Source organism: Ascaphus truei, chromosome 6, assembly GCF_040206685.1.
Source record: "Ascaphus truei isolate aAscTru1 chromosome 6, aAscTru1.hap1, whole genome shotgun sequence".
Lineage (NCBI taxonomy): Eukaryota > Metazoa > Chordata > Amphibia > Anura > Ascaphidae > Ascaphus > Ascaphus truei.
Genome location: NC_134488.1, coordinates 139832784 through 139859412, shown reverse-complemented (window position 1 = coordinate 139859412; position 26629 = coordinate 139832784). Strand labels below are relative to the sequence as shown.

The 26629-nt window shown below is 48.2% G+C and overlaps 2 protein-coding genes across 4 annotated transcripts in view; one reads left to right on the top strand and one right to left on the bottom strand.

Annotated features, from left to right (window-relative positions):
- LOC142497992 (guanylate-binding protein 1-like) overlaps positions 1-26629 on the top strand; it is an 851842-nt gene that overhangs the window by 188975 nt on the left and 636238 nt on the right. The window lies entirely within an intron of this gene.
- The window catches only part of LOC142497987 (guanylate-binding protein 6-like), a 159475-nt gene that overhangs the window by 76703 nt on the left and 56143 nt on the right, over positions 1-26629 (bottom strand). For 2 of the 3 annotated variants that reach the window (XM_075606487.1, XM_075606488.1), the window contains exon 2: positions 704-903. In XM_075606487.1, the coding sequence (XP_075462602.1) occupies positions 704-878 (175 nt within the window). In that variant the 5' untranslated portion in view covers positions 879-903. The remainder of the gene's footprint in view (positions 1-703; positions 904-26629) is intronic. The other variant, XM_075606489.1, reaches the window with a different exon arrangement.

Sequence of the window (26629 nt, the reverse complement as noted above, 5' to 3'; positions counted from 1 at the left end):
AGACGCGGCCGCGACGAGAGAGACGCCAACCTCAGTGAGAGGATTAGCATAGACCAGCTCAGTATCCCGCTGTGAGAGGTGTGAGCAGCGGAGATGTGAAGGAGAAATGCCAGGATATTATGCTCGCATCTTCCCTAACGTGTGAACAGGAAGTAATTACATGTCACCACAATGTGTCACATACCCAATGAAGGTCAGAAATGCAATAAATCTTAATTCTCATGTTCTGCTCTCCTGCATTTGTTTACATTTCCATTGATAATTAATACCGCTAAGTCACCGCGAGTTTCCTGCGCGGGAATAGAACGGTCCCACACAGGGCCTTGTATAGAATATGTGGGGTTTGGTGAATCTATGTTGTGTCCTTTTGTGTGAGGCGCTGGGCCTCTCTGTTTGGTGGATCTGTGGGGATACGTCCTGGGCTAGAGGGTTTGTTCAGTTTCCTCAGCATGGTTCATGTTGCTGCATTTCTTACACGGAATAAGATAACCCACATTGCTGGATTTGCAGGTGAATGAGCCGTGTATATTAATGCTACCAATACTTAATACTTATCTTATCCCTGATTGGTAACACCAATACAGCTACTAGCACTGAAGTACTGTACATGGGGTGTGTGACTTTATACTGGGACTGTGCAGCGCTATAAAGAGAGCTGCCCCTCTGTCCTGGGAAGAGGTTATATTTACATTGGGTCTCTCACCATTTTTCTTTCCCGCCAGCTTGTTCATCAGGTAGGACTTTCCAGTCCGATATTTTCCTACGATCGCCACGACGACCACGGGCTGAGTGATGTCAGACAGGATCTGCGCCGCGTCCTTGTTGATGACGAGATCCTTCCCTTCCTGATTCTCTATCAGACACACGGGGAGCGGCATCGCGATTTCTGGGCCCGTTATCTGTCTGAGGATGAGAGGCAGAGGGTCTTTCCAATTCATTAATCACTCCCTCTCTATTTAAAACCAAAGACAGAACATAAAACACAGACAGAGCTCAGTGCACATCCAGTGAAACTCACACGGTACAGTGCCTAAATATATATGTATAAACAGTGGTTGACAAATCACCAAAAAATCTACTCGCCACACAAAAAAATCTACTCGCCACCTAGTACCAAACGTGTGCTGCTTGGGCCAATATTTACTCGCCCGGGGGTTAAATCCACTCGCCCGGGGCGAGCAAATGTATAGGTTTGTCGAACACTGTGTATAAATATCTATTAAATAAAATGGTCTTTTAGTTTAACATTTTTGGCCAAAATTGTTGTAAGCCCCTGAGCCACTGCACGGCAGACCACATTTCCAGGGGTCCCTAACACTAATATAAATTCTTAATAACCTGTGCAATACCAGGAAGAATGGTTAAAAGCTCATTCCATAGCATCTCCCACTCAGGGGAACTTGCTTGCTTGCAGTTTGGTTGTGACAAATCTAATACAGAGTGCTTTTCCTGGTAATGTACAGGTGAATAAAACCTTCAATCAGACTTAGAACTTTGCAACTAATATTGACAGATTTACTATAAATCATTCTTCCTGGTATTGCACAGGTTTTTAAGAATTTATATTAGTGTTAGGGACCCCTGGAAATGTGGTCTGCCGTGCAGTGGCTCAGGGGCTTACAACAATTTTGGCCAAAAAGGTTAAACTAAAAGACCATTTTATTTAATAGATAATTAAACATATATATTTAGGGACTGTACCGTGTATGAGTTTCACTGGATGTGCACTGAGCTCTGTCTGTGTTTTATGTTCTGTCTCTGGTTTTAAATATATATTGTCATGCTCAGTAGCACTCCTCTGTGACACTCATATGCTTATATATATATGTTGTGGTTATTTTCGGGGTTCAATAGGAGCTTGTTAGGTGTCCAGTATGTTTTATCAGTCCCTCTCTAGCCTGGGTGGTCTCTGCATCAAATTATATTAACACCTTCCCTGTCAGAAAGGCTTGGAAGCTATTCCATCCTATTGTGTCTGCATCACATGTGAGAAGTATTATTACTACGACTGATACATTGCTGCACATTGGTTATGCAGAAGATAGTCACAGTAACTGCAGCTCACACCCTATACATCACATGTGAGAAGTATTATTACTACGACTGATACATTGATGCATATTGGGTATGCAGAAGATACTGTATGTGTATGGTCTGAGGAGAGAACAGGGTTGTCCTGAAACGTCACTGTGTGTTTCTGCTCGGATGTATTGAATACAGCAGAAGTCTTGACACTCAAATTTTAGTCGCTTGTGCTTCCTCTATTTTCTACATTTACTACACTGGTTATGCAGAAGAGAGTTACAGTATATCCAGCTCACACCCTATACATCACATGTGTAGCAATGCCACCTTTGGCTACCAGTCTGCCCTCCTCCTGGCAGGAAGCCCTTGTAAGAGCAGGCCTGCCAGTAGTTAATATGTTTTTTTCCCCACTCCCTGCAATGCCCTTGAGTGACAGGGGTGGCGATGGAATCAGGCCTGAGCATATCCAATCCTGGATCAGACCTGGTGCCCTCCTCTTGGCTGTACTAACGGGGATTGCCACCCAAATTTAGGCACTGCCTCTTCCCACTTGAGAGAGGCTGGTCACACAGCAGAGTGCCTGAACATTGGGCCTTTTCTGTTCCTCTTCCCCTCAGGGGAGAGTGTGTACCGTTCCTCTGCCTCTGCTAGAGGGGCAGGGAAGAGCTAGACCAACAGTGCAGATCCAGGGACCATCCTTCAGCTGGGTATCCGAGCCAGACACTGCATTGGTCCGGCAACTGCCGTGACTGTAAGTGCTGACAGAATAAACAGTTCCTGTTCGATAAACTGCCGGCCTGGTTTGTGACCTGACTGGGGGGAGCGGTAGCGGTCTCTACCACAGGAGATCGCCTCCATTCATTTGGAGCCTGCGGCAGATGGAGGCGCTGCACTGCTGTAGAACCACGTGGGTAATGTACCCCAGAAACCTGATCCTGTGTCCCTACAAACATTGATGGACAGCTCAGCCCTCCTGTTACCAGCAGGTATCATGCACCACACTACCTGTAATGGCAGAATCTCCCATGTGGTGGGGGAAAAACCGCTACACATGTAAGAAGTATTATTACTACGACTGATACATTGATGCACATCGGTTATGCAGAAGATGGTCACAGTAACTGCAGCTCACGCCCTATACATCACATGTAAGGAGTATTATTACTACGACTGATACATTGCTGCACATCGGTTATGCAGAAGATGGTCACAGTAACCCCAGCTCACGCCCTATAATCACATGTAAGGAGTATTATTACTATGACTGATACATTGATGCACATCGGTTATGCAGAAGATAGTCACAGTAACTGCAGCTCACGCCCTATACATCACATGTAAGGAGTATTATTACTACGACTGATACATTGCTGCACATCGGTTATGCAGAAGATGGTCACAGTAACCCCAGCTCACGCCCTATAATCACATGTAAGGAGTATTATTACTATGACTGATACATTGATGCAAATCGGTTATGCAGAGATGGTCACAGTAACTGCAGCTCACGCCCTATACATCACATGTGAGAAGTATTATTACTACGACTGATACATTGATGCACATCGGTTATGCAGAAGATAGTCACAGTAACTGCAGCTCACGCCCCATACATCACATGTAAGGAGTATTATTACTATGACTGATACATTGATGCACATCGGTTATGCAGAAGATAGTCACAGTAACTGCAGCTCACGCCCTATACATCACATGTAAGGAGTATTATTACTATGACTGATACAGTGATGCACATCGGTTATGCAGAAGATGGTCACAGTAACTGCAGCTCACACCCGATACATCACATGAGAAGATCTGTATCAATCTGTGCATCTCACATTTACTAAACACTAAGACCGAGTTATAGGGATTATATCTGTAACATTTGGGTTTTATTTTTACACTTTCTGTAACATCTACTGCTTTATAAATTGAATATTTCATTGTAAATTAATGCTGAGGGCTTTCATTATGGGATGAAAGAAAAACAATGAGTGCTTACAGTGCAAGGGTTATAGGGAGCGGTTATATGGGGTAATAGACGGAGTTATAGGGAGGGGTTATATGGGGTAATAGGAGGGGTTATAGGGAGAGGTTATATGGGGTAATAGGAGGAGTTATAGGGAGCGGTTATATGGGGTAATAGGAGGAGTTATAGGGAGCGGTTATATGGGGTAATAGGAGGAGTTATAGGGAGCGGTTATATGGGGTAATGGGAGGAGTTATAGGGAGAGGTTATATGGGGTAATAGGAGGAGTTATAGGGAGGGGTTATATGGGGTAATAGGAATTATAGGGAGGGGTTACATGGGGTAGAAGGAGTTATATATTGAGGGTTATGAGGGGCAACAGGAGGAGTTATAAGTAGTGGTTATATGGAGTAATAGGAGAAGTTATAGGGAGCACTTATATGGGGTAATAGGAGTTATAGGGAGCAGTTATATGGAGCAATAGAAGGAGTTATAGGGAGGGGTTATATGGGGTAATAGGAGGAGTTATAGGGAGGGGTTATATGGGTAATAGGAGGAGTTATAGGGAGAGGTTATATGGGTAATAGGAGGAGTTATAGGGAGCAGTTATATGGGGTAATAGACGGAGTTATAGGGAGGGGTTATATGGGTAATAGGAGGAGTTATAGGGATTGGTTATATGGGGTAATAGGAGGAGTTATAGGGAGAGGTTATATGGGGTAATAGGAGGAGTTATAGGGAGAGGTTATATGGGGTAATAGGAGGAGTTATAGGGAGAGGTTATATGGGGTAATAGGAGGAGTTATAGGGAGGGGTTATATGGGATAATAGAAGGGGTTGTGACGGTAGGGTTAGCCAGCCGCACATAATAAAGGTGAAGCCCGGCTGGCGGCCCCAGCACCGTGTGTAATGGCCGCCTCTGTGAGGCTCATTTTGGCCAATGTATGTACAGTAATATTTATTGTAACCCCTTCCAGGAAAGAGCTTATCGCTATGTGATGGCTGGAAGGGGGAAAACTACGGTTTGGGGACCGGGGATTGTACAATAAAGAAAAACACTTGTATTCCCCATGTTCCCCATACAGTTAGTCAGAAAGCCAGCACTGTAATGTATGTGTTTTACCATTTCACTGTATCCAGACCCAGTAATTCACTTAACTGTGCTGTCTGCAGAGAAATTCCGGGTCGGGACAAAAGGCCGGGGGTGGCTAAGTACCGGGATAAATGGTGAGCGGGGAAGGGCCGATTATGAGGTCCGGGGATGGGCTGTCATCAGGGTAGAGTCTTGTTCCCCGCAGACACTGAGGCGCCGGCCCAGCGGGAGGCATAGAGCTGGCCAAGGGAACCGTTAGCCAGGTCTGAGCCCCGTAAGCACGGTTCCCATTGGCAAGTTTGAATTCCTCGCTTGCCAACAGCTCCGTCATCGAGGGGCAGTCTTGAGCACCAAAGATGGCCCCCTTCCCCCATTGGTGGAGCCGGGCAAGCCCTCATCCTCTGATTGGCTGCATGGTCATGATCCACGCTGTGATTGGTCAGCGGCTCCTGCGGCCGATCAGGGAACCAGAACAACTTTGTGGCTGATCGGAGACACGGCTGGCGGGAGAGTTGGAAGTGCTTGGTGTGAAATAGCACTGTGCTCAGCAGAGAAGCGCCGGAGAAGCACGGGACGTGAAGTGGACAGGATAAGCCTTCTGAAGCAAGCTCCTGAACCTAGTTCTCCCTATCCCAGGGAAATTCTACTGACTGTATATAAAGTAAAAATAGGAGTTATAGTGAACGGTAATATTGAGAATGAAGGAATTATATGAAGAGGTTAATAGGAGTAGTTATTGGGAGGATTAATTATATATATATATATATATATGTAGAGGTATCAGTACCGTGTTAGCCGAGCTTCAATAATCAAAAAATAAATAGATGATACCGTTCTGTGGCTAACGAAATGCTTTTATTTGTGCGAGCTTTCGAGATACACTGATCTCTTCTTCCGGCGATGTTACAATGAATGAAGCAAGGATTACTTAAAAACAGGGTCTCTTGGAATGTTATCTGTGTTGGTCCTTCCCCCGGTGTGGATGTGTTTTATGGCTAGAGGTGTCAAAGGGTTACTGAAAACAAGTGAAGAAAGAGTGTGTATGTGTATCAGTGTGAATAAGAATGAATGGAGAGCCCACAGTATAAACAGTGCTCTACACAAGGTGTGTGTGGAGTGAGAGGGGATATAAATGGTGTGGGTGGGTGTGGAAATGTGAGAGTTTGTAGCACAACTAAAAGTGTGTGTGGATACTATGTGGTCCCTATTGGTGTATAGGGATGGAAAAATAAGGAGTATTAGTATGTGTGAGAGACAGCTGTGTGTGCATACATATAGCACAGTATGTACAGACATGGCCTTTAGCGCTCATGGGAAGAGAGTTCGCTAGTGTCAGTAATGACTCATAAAATTTCGATCTCTGTTTAGGCCACTGCTAAGTGTCCCGAACAGTTGCATAAATTTGTATTCATGCAACCGTCTCTCTTTCGGGGTTTTAAGATTACCTTTGAGTATGGCAACCCTCAGATCGTTCATCTTATGGCCAGAGTCAGAGAAATGTTCGCCAACAGGACTGTCTCTTGTTCCGCGTGTTCCAAACAGAAGGAGACAGGCGACAGGGTACCTTTGGTGGTCACATATAACCCACACCTAGGAGCCCTACGCAAGATTGCCAGGAAACTACAACCCATCCTCCAGGAAGATACAAGACTGCAACGGGTCTTCCCTGAAGCACCCTTATTATCATACAGACAACCCCATAATCTCAAGAATATTATGGTGAGGAGTAAAGTATTCAGCAGTACAACTGAATGCGGGACAAAACCATGCCAGGACCCAAGATGCAAAACCTGCGCAATGCTCTACACAGCGGACACAATACAAATACCACACAAGAATCGGGAATACAAAATCAGAGGAGGGTTCACCTGTTCCTCCAGCAATGTCGTGTACCTCATCATGTGCATGAAATGCCCAGGGGGCTGCTACTACATAGGTGAGACAGGACAGGGGCTAAACAAGAGAATGAACCTGCATCGCCACAGCATCACACGCGGAACAAGAGACAGTCCTGTTGGCGAACATTTCTCTGACTCTGGCCATAAGATGAACGATCTGAGGGTTGCCATACTCAAAGGTAATCTTAAAACCCCAAAAGAGAGACGGTTGCATGAATACAAATTTATGCAACTGTTCGGGACACTTAGCAGTGGCCTAAACAGAGATCGAAATTGTATGAGTCATTACTGACACTAGCGAACTCTCTTCCCATGAGCGCTAAAGGCCATGTCTGTACATACTGTGCTATATGTATGCACACACAGCTGTCTCTCACACATACTAATACTCCTTATTTTTCCATCCCTATACACCAATAGGGACCACATAGTATCCACACACACTTTTAGTTGTGCTACAAACTCTCACATTTCCACACCCACCCACACCATTTATATCCCTCTCACTCCACACACACCTTGTGTAGAGCACTGTTTATACTGTGGGCTCTCCATTCATTCTTATTCACACTGATACACATACACACTCTTTCTTCACTTGCTTTCAGTAACCCTTTGACACCTCTAGCCATAAAACACATCCACATCAGGGGAAGGACCAGCACAGATAACATTCCAAGAGACACTGTTTTTAAGTAATCCTTGCTTCATTCATTGTAACATCGCCGGAAGAAGAGATCAGTGTATCTCGAAAGCTCGCACAAATAAAAGCATTTCGTTAGCCACAGAACGGTATCATCTATTTATTTTTTGATTTTATATATATATATCATATATATATATATCTATATATATATATAGATATATATATATATATATATAGATATATATATATATATATATATATATGAAAAGAAAAAGCACACACCCTAGTGCATTGTAGTGCATTATCTTCACAATATAGAAGATAGATGTTTTAATAAAGAAGTGGAAGGCAATGTACACTTACAAGAAATACATAAGTAACATTCACATAAAGGTATCTTTGGGAGCCTGAAATGACCAGCCGGTTAGATGGAACATGGGGCACATCCAAAACTCACTGCGACCGCATTGGGCAGATGGCGTCTCTCACACAGTTCAGAGCTCATGCTTGTTGGTAATATCATGACCCAGGGGCCAAAGCGGGAGCCTCCACCAAGCGACAGCCAGAAATCAGGCACCAAAGATCAATAGGAGTCTCTCCGAGAGTAGCGCGGAAGTGCCGCGAGAGTCCAGTGACGTCAACCCTATGCGTTTCGTCCGCGACAGCAAACTTCGTCAGGGAATAATGACGTGCCAAAAGGCACAGTATATATACACACAATTGCTGAAATATACTGTAGCAGGATTTGTGAAGATCTCACATTTTGATGTTTAGGTTCTCCCCTGTCTGAAAACTGGATTAACTATTTCCTGGACTATCAAGTTTGCATTTTTGTTTTATTTTGCATTTTTGGTGTTACATATTTATCCTTTATGGTTGAGAACATTTGTATATGCTATTGCGCTGTTGTGTTGTTTTTTAATATATATATATATTTATAGCAGGGTTCCCCTGGCTACTATTCTGCCCAATGGGCTGGCAGTAAACCCTGGTACTATCAGGTTACCAGTAGTTGGTATGGGGTATTCCCCCTCACCTTTGCAAGGAAGGAGAAAGGAAGAGGCACACAAAGTATGGGAACCAAATTATTTCCAATGTATTAATGCATCAGAGCTAACAATGGTGACGTTTCAGGACATACAGTCCCTTCCTCAGACCAAACAGCCCCTCACATTTGGTACTGCACTTGAGTGACAGTGGGGGGTGGTACATCCTGTTGTAGCTGGGACAGCGGGGTGCACAACTCCAAGCTGTACTAAAAGGCAGAACCGCCCTAAAGTTAGTGAGTTCCTTCCCCACTTGAGGAAGGCAGGTCACACAACTGGGAGCCTGAGATTGGGGCCTTCCCATGTGCTCTTCCCTCCAGGAGGAGAGTGAGTGTGGACCATACCTCTGCCTCTGCTAGAGAGGTGTAACGCTTGCGCTCACCACGAACAAGGCGGGAACCCAGTACTGAGGTGGGAAAGTACAAGACGCGCCCACAGCAGTGGGAGCACGCCTGGAGAGTGGATAGTCAGCGTAGCTGGGTCAGGTTGGAGAGAGTGGGTTAGTGTAAGAGACGTTTGCAGAGGTTTGGGGAAAAGAGTTCGTCTGTGGTTTTGTGGCTTTCAGTGCAGTGTAGATTTCCTGCCTGGACGTGTATCCTTTTAATTCTGGTCTCTGTTGCATGAGATCTTTGTTTATGTTGTTCAGGCTGTTTGTAGGCAAAAAGCACAAAAAAATTCACAGGCAATCTCTGGGGCCCCTTTTAACTTCAAGGGCCACCTCTCGTCCCACTTCTGACGACCATATGTAAGAGGACATGCGCAGAGGTATGCAATGGAGACTAGTTTTAAGGTGAACTAAAATAAGGCTTTTATTGCGCCTGCTTCTTTAACACATGAAAATCAAACGTATGCAAAATAAGGGGTTAAACAAAGCTTCTGGTCCACTTGGGAGTATTTCTAGGTAAACATATGCAATCTAGAACTCCATTTAGATAGCATGTTTCCCAGCCCCAAACATATTTTGATATGTGCAGATATACAGCAGTCTTAGAAAGTGAAGCTTATCTGTCTCTCTGGTAGCTGTAGGGGGGAAACTTTCTCTGCTCTCCTGTGTAGCCTTTTTGTCCTAAGGCACTTTCAGCTTTCAGATTTTAGAAGTCTTCTCCCCCTTGTCTTGTTGTCTGGCTGTCAGCCTACAGCCGCTCAAGACCTCTCTGTCCCTTCCTGGGTCAGCCCACGTGTGAGCTCAGGAGTCTCTCCTTCCTGTCTCAGAGGCCGGCCTTTTCTGATACCTGTAATCAGCCAGGTGGTGTTGGTTAATTGTCTACCAGCAGCTAACCACCACACTGCTGGATTAGAGGCACATTTTTGAACAGGGATAAAGTCCCCTGTTACAGTTAGTATGAGTACTTTCCAAAGTCCAGGGGCGGAGCCAGTGGGGTGGTCAGTTTCCATTGTGCCGTGGTCTAGGGTAGGAGCCAGGAGAGTGGTAGATTGCCCGTAAGCCGAGGTCTGTGGTGGAGAGGTGCGGTTAGTGAGGTACAAGCCGGGGTATTATTTCAGAGGAGGTCCAATAGCCAAGCCGGGTTCTTTATCCAGAGGGGTCCTATAGTCAAGCCAGGTTGGTACACAGGAAAACAACAGAGAACACAGCAAGGCACAAGCAAAGCAAGGCAAGGCAAAACAAACGCAGGAAAACAAGGTCACAAGAGTTATGCTCAGCAATCAGGAAGTGAAAGTCCTAAGTAGCACACAGGAACCAATGAGATGGGGGGCAGGATGGAGGTGCGGCCTCCGCGGAGTTCAGGATAGGCTGCAGGAGACAAGGGGCACTCAGGATACTTGCCACGCAGCTGGGGAGCGGTGCAAGGTGTCACGTGAGCGCATCGAGCGCGAGAGAAGCGCAATGTGTCCGGGGGTGGAGCTAGGCTCCGTGGCATGGGTAGAAGAGCTGCGCGTGCGTGCACGTTCTGTAAACAGAGCGGGGATGCGCGCACGATCAGCAACCAGTGAATAGGGCTGTGAAGAAGCAGGTAAGGAGGGAACACGCCGCAAAGGACGTGTTCTCTGATTCCATACAGGAGGTGGGGAAGACATAGGATGGCTGCGGGTGTCCTTGACCTGTAGTGATGGTCCAGGGACCGTCTTCAGTGATATCTGACCTGAAAGACTCTATCCGGCAGAAGACTGCTGTGTAACTGTTACTGCAGTGTAGTAATAAACCTGTTCCTGGTGTTATATACCACCTGCCTGGTGAGTGACCTTACTGGGGGGAGAGGTAATAGTTCTACTGTGGGAGATCACCTTCAGTTCCTGAAGTCCACGGCAGATGGAGGTGCTGCACTGCTAAGGAGATATGTGGGGTATGAACACCAGAAGCCTGTTCCTGTGTCCCCACTACCATCGGTGGACAACTCAGCCCTCCTGTTGCCAGCAGGTATATGCACCATACACCGGGAAACACATATATATACATACACATACACATACACATACACATACACATACACATACACATACACATATATATATATATATATACATATGACATACAAACCAGCCCAAAGACCAGTAAGGAGACAGCAACCAACGAGGTGTAATCCAAAGAAGTCTGTATTGAAATAAACAGGTACACGAAAGCCAACGTTTCGGTCTCTCAGGGAGACCTTCCTCAGGGCCGTGCAAACACCACACTAACAGTGACCCTACTTATATACCCACACCCCTAGTGCAACCAATTAAACATAACCAATCACCAGCAACCTGTCATGATTTACCTGTTATGCAGCTGAGCACCGTTGAGAAACAACCAATGCCTGGACCAGAAGGAGTCAGCGGATCCACAAGCAGGAAAAAGCAATGTGGTAATCAAAGGCAGCCAACTCAGGCATCTGAGTCTGTAGATTCACGAGCAGGGAAACCCCTCCCGTGATCCAGGCTGCCTGCTCTGATGTCTATAGCCTGCGACCGGTGCCGGGAGCTACAGCGCGTCACCTGACTAGCCTGCGCGTCATAGGGCAAAGTGTGAGCCGGGGAGCCAATGGGAAACATCCATGCGCACTGGAAAGGTACGCAGTACCCTGATGGAGGAACCCTGGCAACCAAGGACGCCAGCACACAGTCCGCGCAGGCGCAGTAGTAAACACTGATAGAAAGGGCAGCGCTGCACCCACAGCACTAATGCAAGGCAGACACACGAGCCAAAAAAGGGCTGTGGCTGAAAATAAAGCCACAAAAGGCAGTGGTCAAGGTCCCAGGAGTACCAGCTGCACCCCACAATATAAAACATGACAATAAAAAGACAATCAAAACAAGGGAGTGACAGTGTGCAAGGGAAGTGAAGCTATGGAGGAACAATATCCACACGTCAAAAATATGCATTCAAACATAAAAATAAACATTCAAATATGGTCAAAAGATCAAAACAAGCAAAAATCAATGCGCAGGTAGCCATAACCAATTTACAAAAAACAGCCCAGTTTGAGCTCTTCGTTCAGTCCCCCTGGTGCCATAGTCCGCAGTTCAAAAATGAGTCTGGCCTCCTGTTGTAGCAAGATCTTGCCTCTGTCACCACCACGCGTAGGGATAGGGACCTGCAGGATAGGCATGCATCTAAGCGTTGCTAAGGAGTGTCTATGTTCTTTAAAATGTCTCGCGACAGGGAGACATTTAAGGTCCATGTCATATACATATGACATACACATATATATATATACATACATATATATATACATACATACATATATATATACATACATACATACATACATACATATATATATATATATATATATATATATATATATATATATATATATATATATATAGTTAATAGGAGTTATAGGAAGGGGTGAAAAGGAGGCGTTATAGGGAGCTATAGGAGGATTATAGGGGTGCAGACACCAGAGGACTAAATTATTAATTACTTAAACCTCATATAGATGTAAAGAGAAATGAAGGCAGGACAGTCTACAACTAACACATCCCCATAGAATACTGCAGACCCCTACAGCAGCTAATGGGTTAAAGTCATATTTAAACAATACCCAATCTGGGTACCTTTTCTATTCTGCTTCCTCAAGCCGTATCCCTCCTCCACTCCTCCACTTTATTTCTTCCTCTCTCATTCTCTCTCCTACTCCTCTCCTCCTTTATATGTATTCTTCTCTCCTCCTCTCTGTCGCTCTCCTCATCTCATTTCCTTTCATCTACAGCAAAACCCAACTTCCCAGGAGCAATCATTCTCCCTGTGACGTTCCGTGTGAAATCACACAGCTTGTGTACAATCACACAACCACACCACTTGTGTACAATCACACAGTTTAAAAACTATCTAATTCTCTACTTTGCTTGTATCCAAAATGATGCTATAACACAGTATCTCACAGCCAGGAACACACAGTATCTCACAGCCAGGAACACACAGTATCTCACAGCCAGGAACACACAGTATCTCACAGCCAGGAACACACAGCATCTCACAGCCAGGATCACACAGTATCTCACAGCCAGGATCACACAGTATATCACAGCATCTCACAGCCAGGATCACACAGCATCTCACAGCCAGGATCACACAGCATCTCACAGCCAGGATCACACAGCATCTCACAGCCAGGATCACACAGTATATCACAGCCAGGATCACACAGTATCTCACAGCCAGGATCACACAGCATCTCACAGCCAGGATCACACAGGATCTCACAGCCAGGATCACACAGTATCTCACAGCCAGGATCACACAGTATCTCACAGCCAGGATCACACAGTATCTCACAGCCAGGATCACACAGTATCTCACAGCCAGGATCACACAGTATCTCACAGCCAGGATCACACAGTATCTCACAGCCAGGATCACACAGTACCTCACAGCCAGGATCACACAGTATCTCACAGCCAGGATCCCACAGCATCTCACAGCCAGGATCACACAGTATCTCACAGCCAGGATCACACAGTATATCACAGCCAGGATCACACAGTATCTCACAGCCAGGATCACACAGTATCTCACAGCCAGGATCACACAGTATCTCACAGCCAGGATCACACAGTATCTCACAGCCAGGATCACACAGTATCTCACAGCCAGGATCACACAGTATCTCACAGCCAGGATCACACAGTATCTCACAGCCAGGATCACACAGTATCTCACAGCCAGGATCACACAGTATCTCACAGCCAGGATCACACAGTATCTCACAGCCAGGATTACACAGTATCTCACAGCCAGGATCACACAGCATCTCACAGCCAGGATCACACAGTATCTCACAGCCAGGATCACACAGTATCTCACAGCCAGGATCACACAGTATCTCACAGCCAGGATCACACAGTATCTCACAGCCAGGAACACACAGCATCTCACAGCCAGGATCACACAGTATCTCACAGCCAGGATCACACAGTATCTCCAGGATCACACAGTATCTCCCAGCCAGGATCACACAGTATCTCCCAGCCAGGATCACACAGTATCTCCCAGCCAGGATCACACAGTATCTCACAGCCGGGATCACACAGTATCTCACAGCCAGGATTACACAGTATCTCACAGCCAGGATCACACAGTATCTCACAGCCAGGATCACACAGTATCTCACAGCCAGGATCACACAGCATCTCACAGCCAGGATCACACAGTATCTCACAGCCAGGATCACACAGTATCTCACAGCCAGGATCACACAGCATCTCACAGCCAGGATCACACAGTATCTCACAGCCGGGATCACACAGTATCTCACAGCCAGGATTACACAGTATCTCACAGCCAGGATCACACAGTATCTCACAGCCAGGAACACACAGCATCTCACAGCCAGGATCACACAGTATCTCACAGCCAGGATCCCACAGCATCTCACAGCCAGGATCACACAGTATCTCACAGCCAGGATCACACAGCATCTCACAGCCAGGATCACACAGTATCTCACAGCCAGGATCACACAGTATCTCACAGCCAGGATCACACAGTATCTCACAGCCAGGATCACACAGCATCTCACAGCCAGGATCACACAGCATCTCACAGCCAGGAACACACAGTATCTCACAGCCAGGATCACACAGTATCTCACAGCCAGGATCACACAGTATCTCACAGCCAGGATCACACAGCATCTCACAGCCAGGATCACACAGCATCTCACAGCCAGGATCACACAGTATCTCACAGCCAGGATCACACAGTATCTCACAGCCAGGAACACACAGTATCTCACAGCCAGGAACAAACAGCATCTCACAGCCAGGATCACACAGCATCTCACAGCCAGGATCACACAGAATCTCACAGCCAGGATCACACAGCATCTCACAGCCAGGATCACACAGTATCTCACAGCCAGGAACACACAGCATCTCACAGCCAGGATCACACAGTATCTCACAGCCAGGATCACACAGTATCTCACAGCCAGGATCACACAGTATCTCACAGCCAGGATCCCACTGCATCTCACAGCCAGGATCACACAGCATCTCACAGCCAGAAACACACAGTATCTCACAGCCAGGATCACACTGCATCTCACAGCCAGGATCACACAGTATCTCACAGCCAGGATCACACAGTATCTCACAGCCAGGATCACACAGTATCTCACAGCCAGGATCACACAGTATCGCACAGCCAGGATCACCCAGTATCTCACAGCCAGGATCACACAGCATCTCACAGCCAGGATCACACAGAATCTCACAGCCAGGATCACACAGCATCTCACAGCCAGGATCACACAGAATCTCACAGCCAGGATCACACAGAATCTCACAGCCAGGCTCACACAGCATCTCACAGCCAGGATCACACAGAATCTCACAGCCAGGATCACACAGAATCTCAAAGCCAGGATCACACAGAATCTCACAGCCAGGATCACACAGAATCTCACAGCCAGGATCACACAGTATCTCACAGCCAGGATCACACAGTATCTCACAGCCAGGATCACACAGTATCTCACAGCCAGGATCACACAGTATCTCACAGCCAGGATCACACAGTATCTCACAGCCAGGATCCCACTGAATCTCATAGCCAGGATCACACAGTATCTCACAGCCAGGATCACACAGTATCTCACAGCCAGGATCACACAGCATCTCACAGCCAGGATCACACAGTATCTCACAGCCAGGATCACACAGTATCTCACAGCCAGGCTCACACAGCATCTCACAGAGAGGATCACACAGCATCTCACAGCCAGGATCACACAGTATATCACAGCCAGGATCACACAGTATCTCACAGCCAGGATCACACAGTATATCACAGCCAGGATCACACAGTATCTCACAGCCAGGATCACACAGTATCTCACAGCCAGGATCACACAGTATCTCACAGCCAGGATTACACAGTATCTCACAGCCAGGATCACACAGTATCTCACAGCCAGGATCACACAGTATCTCACAGCCAGGAACACACAGCATCTCACAGCCAGGATCACACAGTATCTCACAGCCAGGATCACACAGTATCTCCAGGATCACACAGTATCTCCCTGCCAGGATCACACAGTATCTTCCAGCCAGGATCACACAGTATCTCCCAGCCAGGATCACACAGTATATCACAGCCAGGATCACACAGTATCTCACAGCCAGGATCACACAGTATCTCACAGCCAGGATCACACAGTATCTCACAGCCAGGATCACACAGTATCTCACAGCCAGGAACACACAGCATCTCACAGCCAGGATCACACAGTATCTCACAGCCAGGATCACACAGTATCTCACAGCCAGGAACACACAGCATCTCACAGCCAGGATCACACAGTATCTCACAGCCAGGATCACACAGTATCTCACAGCCAGGAACACACAGCATCTCACAGCCAGGATCACACAGCATCTCACAGCCAGGAACACACAGTATCTCACAGCCAGGATCCCACTGCATCTCACAGCCAGGATCACACAGTATCTCACAGCCAGGATCCCACTGCATCTCATAGCCAGGATCACACAGTATCTCACAGCCAGGATCACACAGTATCTCACAGCCAGGATCACACAGTATCTCACAGCCAGGAACACACAGCATCTCACAGCCAGGAACACACAGCATCTCACAGCCAGGATCACACAGGATCTCACAGCCAGGATCACAGCATCTCACAGCCAGGATCACACAGTATCTCACAGCCAGGATCCCACAGTATCTCACAGCCAGGATCACACAGCATCTCACAGCCAGGATCCCACAGTATCTCACAGCCAGGATCACACAGCATCTCACAGCCAGGATCCCACAGTATCTCACAGCCAGGATCACACAGTATCTCACAGCCAGGATCACACAGTATCTCACAGCCAGGATCACACAGTATCTCACAGCCAGGAACACACAGCATCTCACAGCCAGGAACACACAGTATCACACAGCCAGGATCACACAGTATCTCACAGCCAGGATCACACAGTATCTCACAGCCAGGATCACACAGTATCTCACAGCCAGGATCACACAGTATCTCACAGCCAGGAACACACAGCATCTCACAGCCAGGATCACACAGTATCTCACAGCCAGGATCTCACAGTATCTCACAGCCAGGATCACACTGCATCTCACAGCCAGGATCACACAGCATCTCACAGCCAGGATCACAGCATCTCACAGCCAGGATCACACAGTATCTCACAGCCAGGATCACACAGCATCTCACAGCCAGGATCACACAGTATCTCACAGCCAGGATCACACAGTATCTCACAGAGAGGATCACACAGCATCTCACAGCCAGGATCACACAGTATCTCAAAGCCAGGATCACACAGCATCTCACAGCCAGGATCACACAGAATCTCACAGCCAGGATCACACAGAATCTCAAAGCCAGGATCACACAGAATCTCACAGCCAGGATCACACAGAATCTCACAGCCAGGATCACACAGTATCTCACAGCCAGGATCACACAGTATCTCACAGCCAGGATCACACAGTATCTCACAGCCAGGATCACACAGTATCTCACAGCCAGGATCACACAGTATCTCACAGCCAGGATCCCACTGAATCTCATAGCCAGGATCACACAGTATCTCACAGCCAGGATCACACAGTATCTCACAGCCAGGATCACACAGCATCTCACAGCCAGGATCACACAGTATCTCACAGCCAGGATCACACAGTATCTCACAGCCAGGCTCACACAGCATCTCACAGAGAGGATCACACAGCATCTCACAGCCAGGATCACACAGTATCTCACAGCCAGGATCACACAGCATCTCACAGCCAGGATCACACAGTATCTCACAGCCGGGATCACACAGTATCTCACAGCCAGGATTACACAGTATCTCACAGCCAGGATCACACAGTATCTCACAGCCAGGAACACACAGCATCTCACAGCCAGGATCACACAGTATCTCACAGCCAGGATCCCACAGCATCTCACAGCCAGGATCACACAGTATCTCACAGCCAGGATCACACAGCATCTCACAGCCAGGATCACACAGTATCTCACAGCCAGGATCACACAGTATCTCACAGCCAGGATCACACAGTATCTCACAGCCAGGATCACACAGCATTTCACAGCCAGGATCACACAGCATCTCACAGCCAGGAACACACAGTATCTCACAGCTAGGATCACACAGTATCTCACAGCCAGGATCACACAGTATCTCACAGCCAGGATCACACAGCATCTCACAGCCAGGATCACACAGCATCTCACAGCCAGGATCACACAGCATCTCACAGCCAGGATCACACAGTATCTCAAAGCCAGGATCACACAGCATCTCACAGCCAGGATCACACAGAATCTCACAGCCAGGATCACACAGAATCTCAAAGCCAGGATCACACAGAATCTCACAGCCAGGATCACACAGAATCTCACAGCCAGGATCACACAGTATCTCACAGCCAGGATCACACAGTATCTCACAGCCAGGATCACACAGTATCTCACAGCCAGGATCACACAGTATCTCACAGCCAGGATCACACAGTATCTCACAGCCAGGATCCCACTGAATCTCATAGCCAGGATCACACAGTATCTCACAGCCAGGATCACACAGTATCTCACAGCCAGGATCACACAGCATCTCACAGCCAGGATCACACAGTATCTCACAGCCAGGATCACACAGTATCTCACAGCCAGGCTCACACAGCATCTCACAGAGAGGATCACACAGCATCTCACAGCCAGGATCACACAGTATCTCACAGCCAGGATCACACAGCATCTCACAGCCAGGATCACACAGTATCTCACAGCCGGGATCACACAGTATCTCACAGCCAGGATTACACAGTATCTCACAGCCAGGATCACACAGTATCTCACAGCCAGGAACACACAGCATCTCACAGCCAGGATCACACAGTATCTCACAGCCAGGATCCCACAGCATCTCACAGCCAGGATCACACAGTATCTCACAGCCAGGATCACACAGCATCTCACAGCCAGGATCACACAGTATCTCACAGCCAGGATCACACAGTATCTCACAGCCAGGATCACACAGTATCTCACAGCCAGGATCACACAGCATCTCACAGCCAGGATCACACAGCATCTCACAGCCAGGAACACACAGTATCTCACAGCCAGGATCACACAGTATCTCACAGCCAGGATCACACAGTATCTCACAGCCAGGATCACACAGCATCTCACAGCCAGGATCACACAGCATCTCACAGCCAGGATCACACAGTATCTCACAGCCAGGATCACACAGTATCTCACAGCCAGGAACACACAGTATCTCACAGCCAGGAACAAACAGCATCTCACAGCCAGGATCACACAGCATCTCACAGCCAGGATCACACAGAATCTCACAGCCAGGATCACACAGCATCTCACAGCCAGGATCACACAGTATCTCACAGCCAGGAACACACAGCATCTCACAGCCAGGATCACACAGTATCTCACAGCCAGGATCACACAGTATCTCACAGCCAGGATCACACAGTATCTCACAGCCAGGATCCCACTGCATCTCACAGCCAGGATCACACAGCATCTCACAGCCAGGAACACACAGTATCTCACAGCCAGGATCACACTGCATCTCACAGCCAGGATCACACAGTATCTCACAGCCAGGATCACACAGTATCTCACAGCCAGGATCACACAGTATCTCACAGCCAGGATCACACAGTATCGCACAGCCAGGATCACCCAGTATCTCACAGCCAGGATCACACAGCATCTCACAGCCAGGATCACACAGAATCTCACAGCCAGGATCACACAGCATCTCACAGCCAGGATCACACAGAATCTCACAGCCAGGATCACACAGAATCTCACAGCCAGGCTCACACAGCATCTCACAGCCAGGATCACACAGAATCTCACAGCCAGGATCACACAGAATCTCAAAGCCAGGATCACACAGAATCTCACAGCCAGGATCACACAGAATCTCACAGCCAGGATCACACAGTATCTCACAGCCAGGATCACACAGTATCTCACAGCCAGGATCACACAGTATCTCACAGAGAGGATCACACAGCATCTCACAGCCAGGATCACACAGTATATCACAGCCAGGATCACACAGTATATCACAGCCAGGATCACACAGTATATCACAGCCAGGATCACACAGTATCTCACAGCCAGTCTCACACAGCATCTCACAGAGAGGATCACACAGCATCTCACAGCCAGGATCACACAGTATATCACAGCCAGGATCACACAGTATATCACAGCCAGGATCACACAGTATATCACAGCCAGGATCACACAGTATCTCACAGCCAGGATCACACAGTATCTCACAGCCAGGATCACACAGTATCTCACAGCCAGGATTACACAGTATCTCACAGCCAGGATCACACAGTATCTCACAGCCAGGATCACACAGTATCTCACAGCCAGGAACACACAGCATCTCACAGCCTGGATCACACAGTATCTCACAGCCAGGATCACACAGTATCTCCAGGATCACACAGTATCTCCCAGCCAGGATCACACAGTATCTCCCAGCCAGGATCACACAGTATATCACAGCCAGGATCACACAGTATCTCACAGCCAGGATCACACAGTATCTCACAGCCAGGATCACACAGTATCTCACAGCCAGGATCACACAGTATCTCACAGCCAGGAACACACAGCATCTCACAGCAAGGATCACACAGTATCTCACAGCCAGGATCACACAGTATCTCACAGCCAGGAACACACAGCATCTCACAGCCAGGATCACACAGTATCTCACAGCCAGGATCACACAGTATCTCACAGCCAGGAACACACAGCATCTCACAGCCAGGATCACACAGCATCTCACAGCCAGGAACACACAGTATCTCACAGCCAGGATCCCACTGCATCTCACAGCCAGGATCACACAGTATCTCACAGCCAGGATCCCACTGCATCTCATAGCCAGGATCACACAGTATCTCACAGCCAGGATCACACAGTATCTCACAGCCAGGATCACACAGTATCTCACAGCCAGGAACACACAGCATCTCACAGCCAGGATCACAGCATCTCACAGCCAGGATCACACAGTATCTCACAGCCAGGATCCCACAGTATCTCACAGCCAGGATCACACAGCATCTCACAGCCAGGATCCCACAGTATCTCACAGCCAGGATCACACAGTATCTCACAGCCAGGATCACACAGTATCTCACAGCCAGGAACACACAGTATCTCACAGCCAGGATCACACAGTATCTCACAGCCAGGAACACACAGTATCTCACAGTCAGGATCACACAGCCAGGATCACACAGTATCTCACAGCCAGGATCACACAGTATCTCACAGCCAGGATCACACAGTATCTCACAGCCAGGATCACACAGTATCTCACAGCCAGGAACACACAGCATCTCACAGCCAGGATCACACAGTATCTCACAGCCAGGATCTCACAGTATCTCACAGCCAGGATCACACTGCATCTCACAGCCAGGATCACACAGCATCTCACAGCCAGGATCACAGCATCTCACAGCCAGGATCACACAGTATCTCACAGCCAGGATCACACAGCATCTCACAGCCAGGATCACACAGTATCTCACAGCCAGGATCACACAGTATCTCACAGAGAGGATCACACAGCATCTCACAGCCAGGATCACACAGTATCTCAAAGCCAGGATCACACAGCATCTCACAGCCAGGATCACACAGAATCTCACAGCCAGGATCACACAGAATCTCAAAGCCAGGATCACACAGAATCTCACAGCCAAAATCACACAGAATCTCACAGCCAGGATCACACAGTATCTCACAGCCAGGATCACACAGTATCTCACAGCCAGGATCACACAGTATCTCACAGCCAGGATCACACAGTATCTCACAGCCAGGATCACACAGTATCTCACAGCCAGGATCCCACTGAATCTCATAGCCAGGATCACACAGTATCTCACAGCCAGGATCACACAGTATCTCACAGCCAGGATCACACAGCATCTCACAGCCAGGATCACACAGTATCTCACAGCCAGGATCACACAGTATCTCACAGCCAGGCTCACACAGCATCTCACAGAGAGGATCACACAGCATCTCACAGCCAGGATCACACAGTATATCACAGCCAGGATCACACAGTATCTCACAGCCAGGATCACACAGTATATCACAGCCAGGATCACACAGTATCTCACAGCCAGGATCACACAGTATCTCACAGCCAGGATCACACAGTATCTCACAGCCAGGATCACACAGTATCTCACAGCCAGGATCACACAGTATCTCACAGCCAGGAACACACAGCATCTCACAGCCAGGATCACACAGTATCTCACAGCCAGGATCTCACAGTATCTCACAGCCAGGATCACACTGCATCTCACAGCCAGGATCACACAGCATCTCACAGCCAGGATCACAGCATCTCACAGCCAGGATCACACAGTATCTCACAGCCAGGATCACACAGCATCTCACAGCCAGGATCACACAGTATCTCACAGCCAGGATCACACAGTATCTCACAGAGAGGATCACACAGCATCTCACAGCCAGGATCACACAGTATCTCAAAGCCAGGATCACACAGCATCTCACAGCCAGGATCACACAGAATCTCACAGCCAGGATCACACAGAATCTCAAAGCCAGGATCACACAGAATCTCACAGCCAGGATCACACAGAATCTCACAGCCAGGATCACACAGTATCTCACAGCCAGGATCACACAGTATCTCACAGCCAGGATCACACAGTATCTCACAGCCAGGATCACACAGTATCTCACAGCCAGGATCACACAGTATCTCACAGCCAGGATCCCACTGAATCTCATAGCCAGGATCACACAGTATCTCACAGCCAGGATCACACAGTATCTCACAGCCAGGATCACACAGCATCTCACAGCCAGGATCACACAGTATCTCACAGCCAGGATCACACAGTATCTCACAGCCAGGCTCACACAGCATCTCACAGAGAGGATCACACAGCATCTCACAGCCAGGATCACACAGTATATCACAGCCAGGATCACACAGTATCTCACAGCCAGGATCACACAGTATATCACAGCCAGGATCACACAGTATCTCACAGCCAGGATCACACAGTATCTCACAGCCAGGATCACACAGTATCTCACAGCCAGGATTACACAGTATCTCACAGCCAGGATCACACAGTATCTCACAGCCAGGATCACACAGTATCTCACAGCCAGGAACACACAGCATCTCACAGCCAGGATCACACAGTATCTCACAGCCAGGATCACACAGTATCTCCCAGCCAGGATCACACAGTATCTTCCAGCCAGGATCACACAGTATCTCCCAGCCAGGATCACACAGTATATCACAGCCAGGATCACACAGTATCTCACAGCCAGGATCACACAGTATCTCACAGCCAGGATCACACAGTATCTCACAGCCAGGATCACACAGTATCTCACAGCCAGGAACACACAGCATCTCACAGCCAGGATCACACAGTATCTCACAGCCAGGATCACACAGTATCTCACAGCCAGGAACACACAGCATCTCACAGCCAGGATCACACAGTATCTCACAGCCAGGATCACACAGTATCTCACAGCCAGGAACACACAGCATCTCACAGCCAGGATCACACAGCATCTCACAGCCAGGAACACACAGTATCTCACAGCCAGGATCCCACTGCATCTCACAGCCAGGATCACACAGTATCTCACAGCCAGGATCCCACTGCATCTCATAGCCAGGATCACACAGTATCTCACAGCCAGGATCACACAGTATCTCACAGCCAGGATCACACAGTATCTCACAGCCAGGAACACACAGCATCTCACAGCCAGGAACACACAGCATCTCACAGCCAGGATCACACAGGATCTCACAGCCAGGATCACAGCATCTCACAGCCAGGATCACACAGTATCTCACAGCCAGGATCCCACAGTATCTCACAGCCAGGATCACACAGCATCTCACAGCCAGGATCACACAGTATCTCACAGCCAGGATCACACAGTATCTCACAGCCAGGATCACACAGTATCTCACAGCCAGGATCACACAGTATCTCACAGCCAGGAACACACAGCATCTCACAGCCAGGAACACACAGTATCTCACAGCCAGGATCACACAGTATCTCACAGCCAGGAACACACAGTATCTCACAGCCAGGATCACACAGCCAGGATCACACAGTATCTCACAGCCAGGATCACACAGTATCTCACAGCCAGGATCACACAGTATCTCACAGCCAGGATCACACAGTATCTCACAGCCAGGAACACACAGCATCTCACAGCCAGGATCACACAGTATCTCACAGCCAGGATCTCACAGTATCTCACAGCCAGGATCACACTGCATCTCACAGCCAGGATCACACAGCATCTCACAGCCAGGATCACAGCATCTCACAGCCAGGATCACACAGTATCTCACAGCCAGGATCACACAGCATCTCACAGCCAGGATCACACAGTATCTCACAGCCAGGATCACACAGTATCTCACAGAGAGGATCACACAGCATCTCACAGCCAGGATCACACAGTATCTCAAAGCCAGGATCACACAGCATCTCACAGCCAGGATCACACAGTATCTCACAGCCAGGATCACACAGCATCTCACAGCCAGGACACACAGCATCTCACAGCCAGGATCACACAGTATCTCACGGCCAGGATCACACAGTATCTCACAGCCAGGATCACACAGTATCTCACAGCCAGGATCACACAGAATCTCACAGCCATTATCACACAGTATCTCACAGCCAGGATCACACAGTATCTCAAAGCCAGGATCACACAGTATCTCCCAGACAGGGGCACACAGTATCTCACAGCCAGGATCACACAGTATCTCACAGCCAGGATCACACAGCATCTCACAGCCAGGATCACACAGTATCTCACAGCCAGGATCACACAGCATCTCACAGCCAGGATCACACAGCATCTCACAGCCAGGATCACACAGTATCTCACAGCCAGGATCACACAGTATCTCACAGCCAGGATCACACAGCATCTCACAGCCAGGATCACACAGTATCTCACAGCCAGGATCACACAGTATCTCACAGAGAGGATCACACAGCATCTCACAGCCAGGATCACACAGTATCTCAAAGCCAGGATCACACAGCATCTCACAGCCAGGATCACACAGTATCTCACAGCCAGGATCACACAGCATCTCACAGCCAGGATCACACAGCATCTCACAGCCAGGATCACACAGTATCTCACAGCCAGGATCACACAGTATCTCACAGCCAGGATCACACAGTATCTCACAGCTAGGATCACACAGAATCTCACAGCCAGGATCACACAGTATCTCACAGCCAGGATTACACAGTATCTCACAGCCAGGATCACACAGTATCTCACAGCCAGGATCACACAGTATCTCACAGCCAGGAACACACAGCATCACACAGCCAGGATCACACAGGATCTCACAGCCAGGATCACACAGGATCACACAGTATCTCACAGCCAGGATCACACAGTATCTCCAGGATCACACAGTATCTCCCAGCCAGGATCACACAGTATCTCCCAGCCAGGATCACACAGTATCTCCCAGCCAGGATCACACAGTATCTCACAGCCGGGATCACACAGTATCTCACAGCCAGGATTACACAGTATCTCACAGCCAGGAACACACAGCATCTCACAGCCAGGATCACACAGTATCTCCCAGCCAGGATCACACAGTATCTCACAGCCAGGATCACACAGTATCTCACAGCCAGGATCCCACAGCATCTCACAGCCAGGATCACACAGCATCTCACAGCCAGGATCACACAGTATCTCACAGCCAGGATCACACAGGATCTCACAGCCAGGATCACACAGTATCTCACAGCCAGGAACACACAGCATCTCACAGCCAGGATCACACAGTATCTCACAGCCAGGATCACACAGGATCTCACAGCCAGGATCACACAGTATCTCACAGCCAGGAACACACAGCATCTCACAGCCAGGATCACACAGTATCTCACAGCCAGGATCACACAGTATCTCACAGCCAGGATCACACAGTATCTCACAGCCAGGATCACACAGCATCTCACAGCCAGGAACACAGAGTATCTCACAGCCAGGATCACACAGTATCTCACAGCCAGGATCCCACTGCATCTCACAGCCAGGATCACACAGTATCTCACAGCCAGGATCACACAGCATCTCACAGCCAGGATCACACAGTATCTCACAGCCAGGATCACACAGCATCTCACAGCCAGGATCACACAGCATCTCACAGCCAGGATCACACAGTATCTCACAGCCAGGATCACACAGTATCTCACAGCCAGGATCACACAGTATCTCACAGCTAGGATCACACAGAATCTCACAGCCAGGATCACACAGTATCTCACAGCCAGGATTACACAGTATCTCACAGCCAGGATCACACAGTATCTCACAGCCAGGATCACACAGTATCTCACAG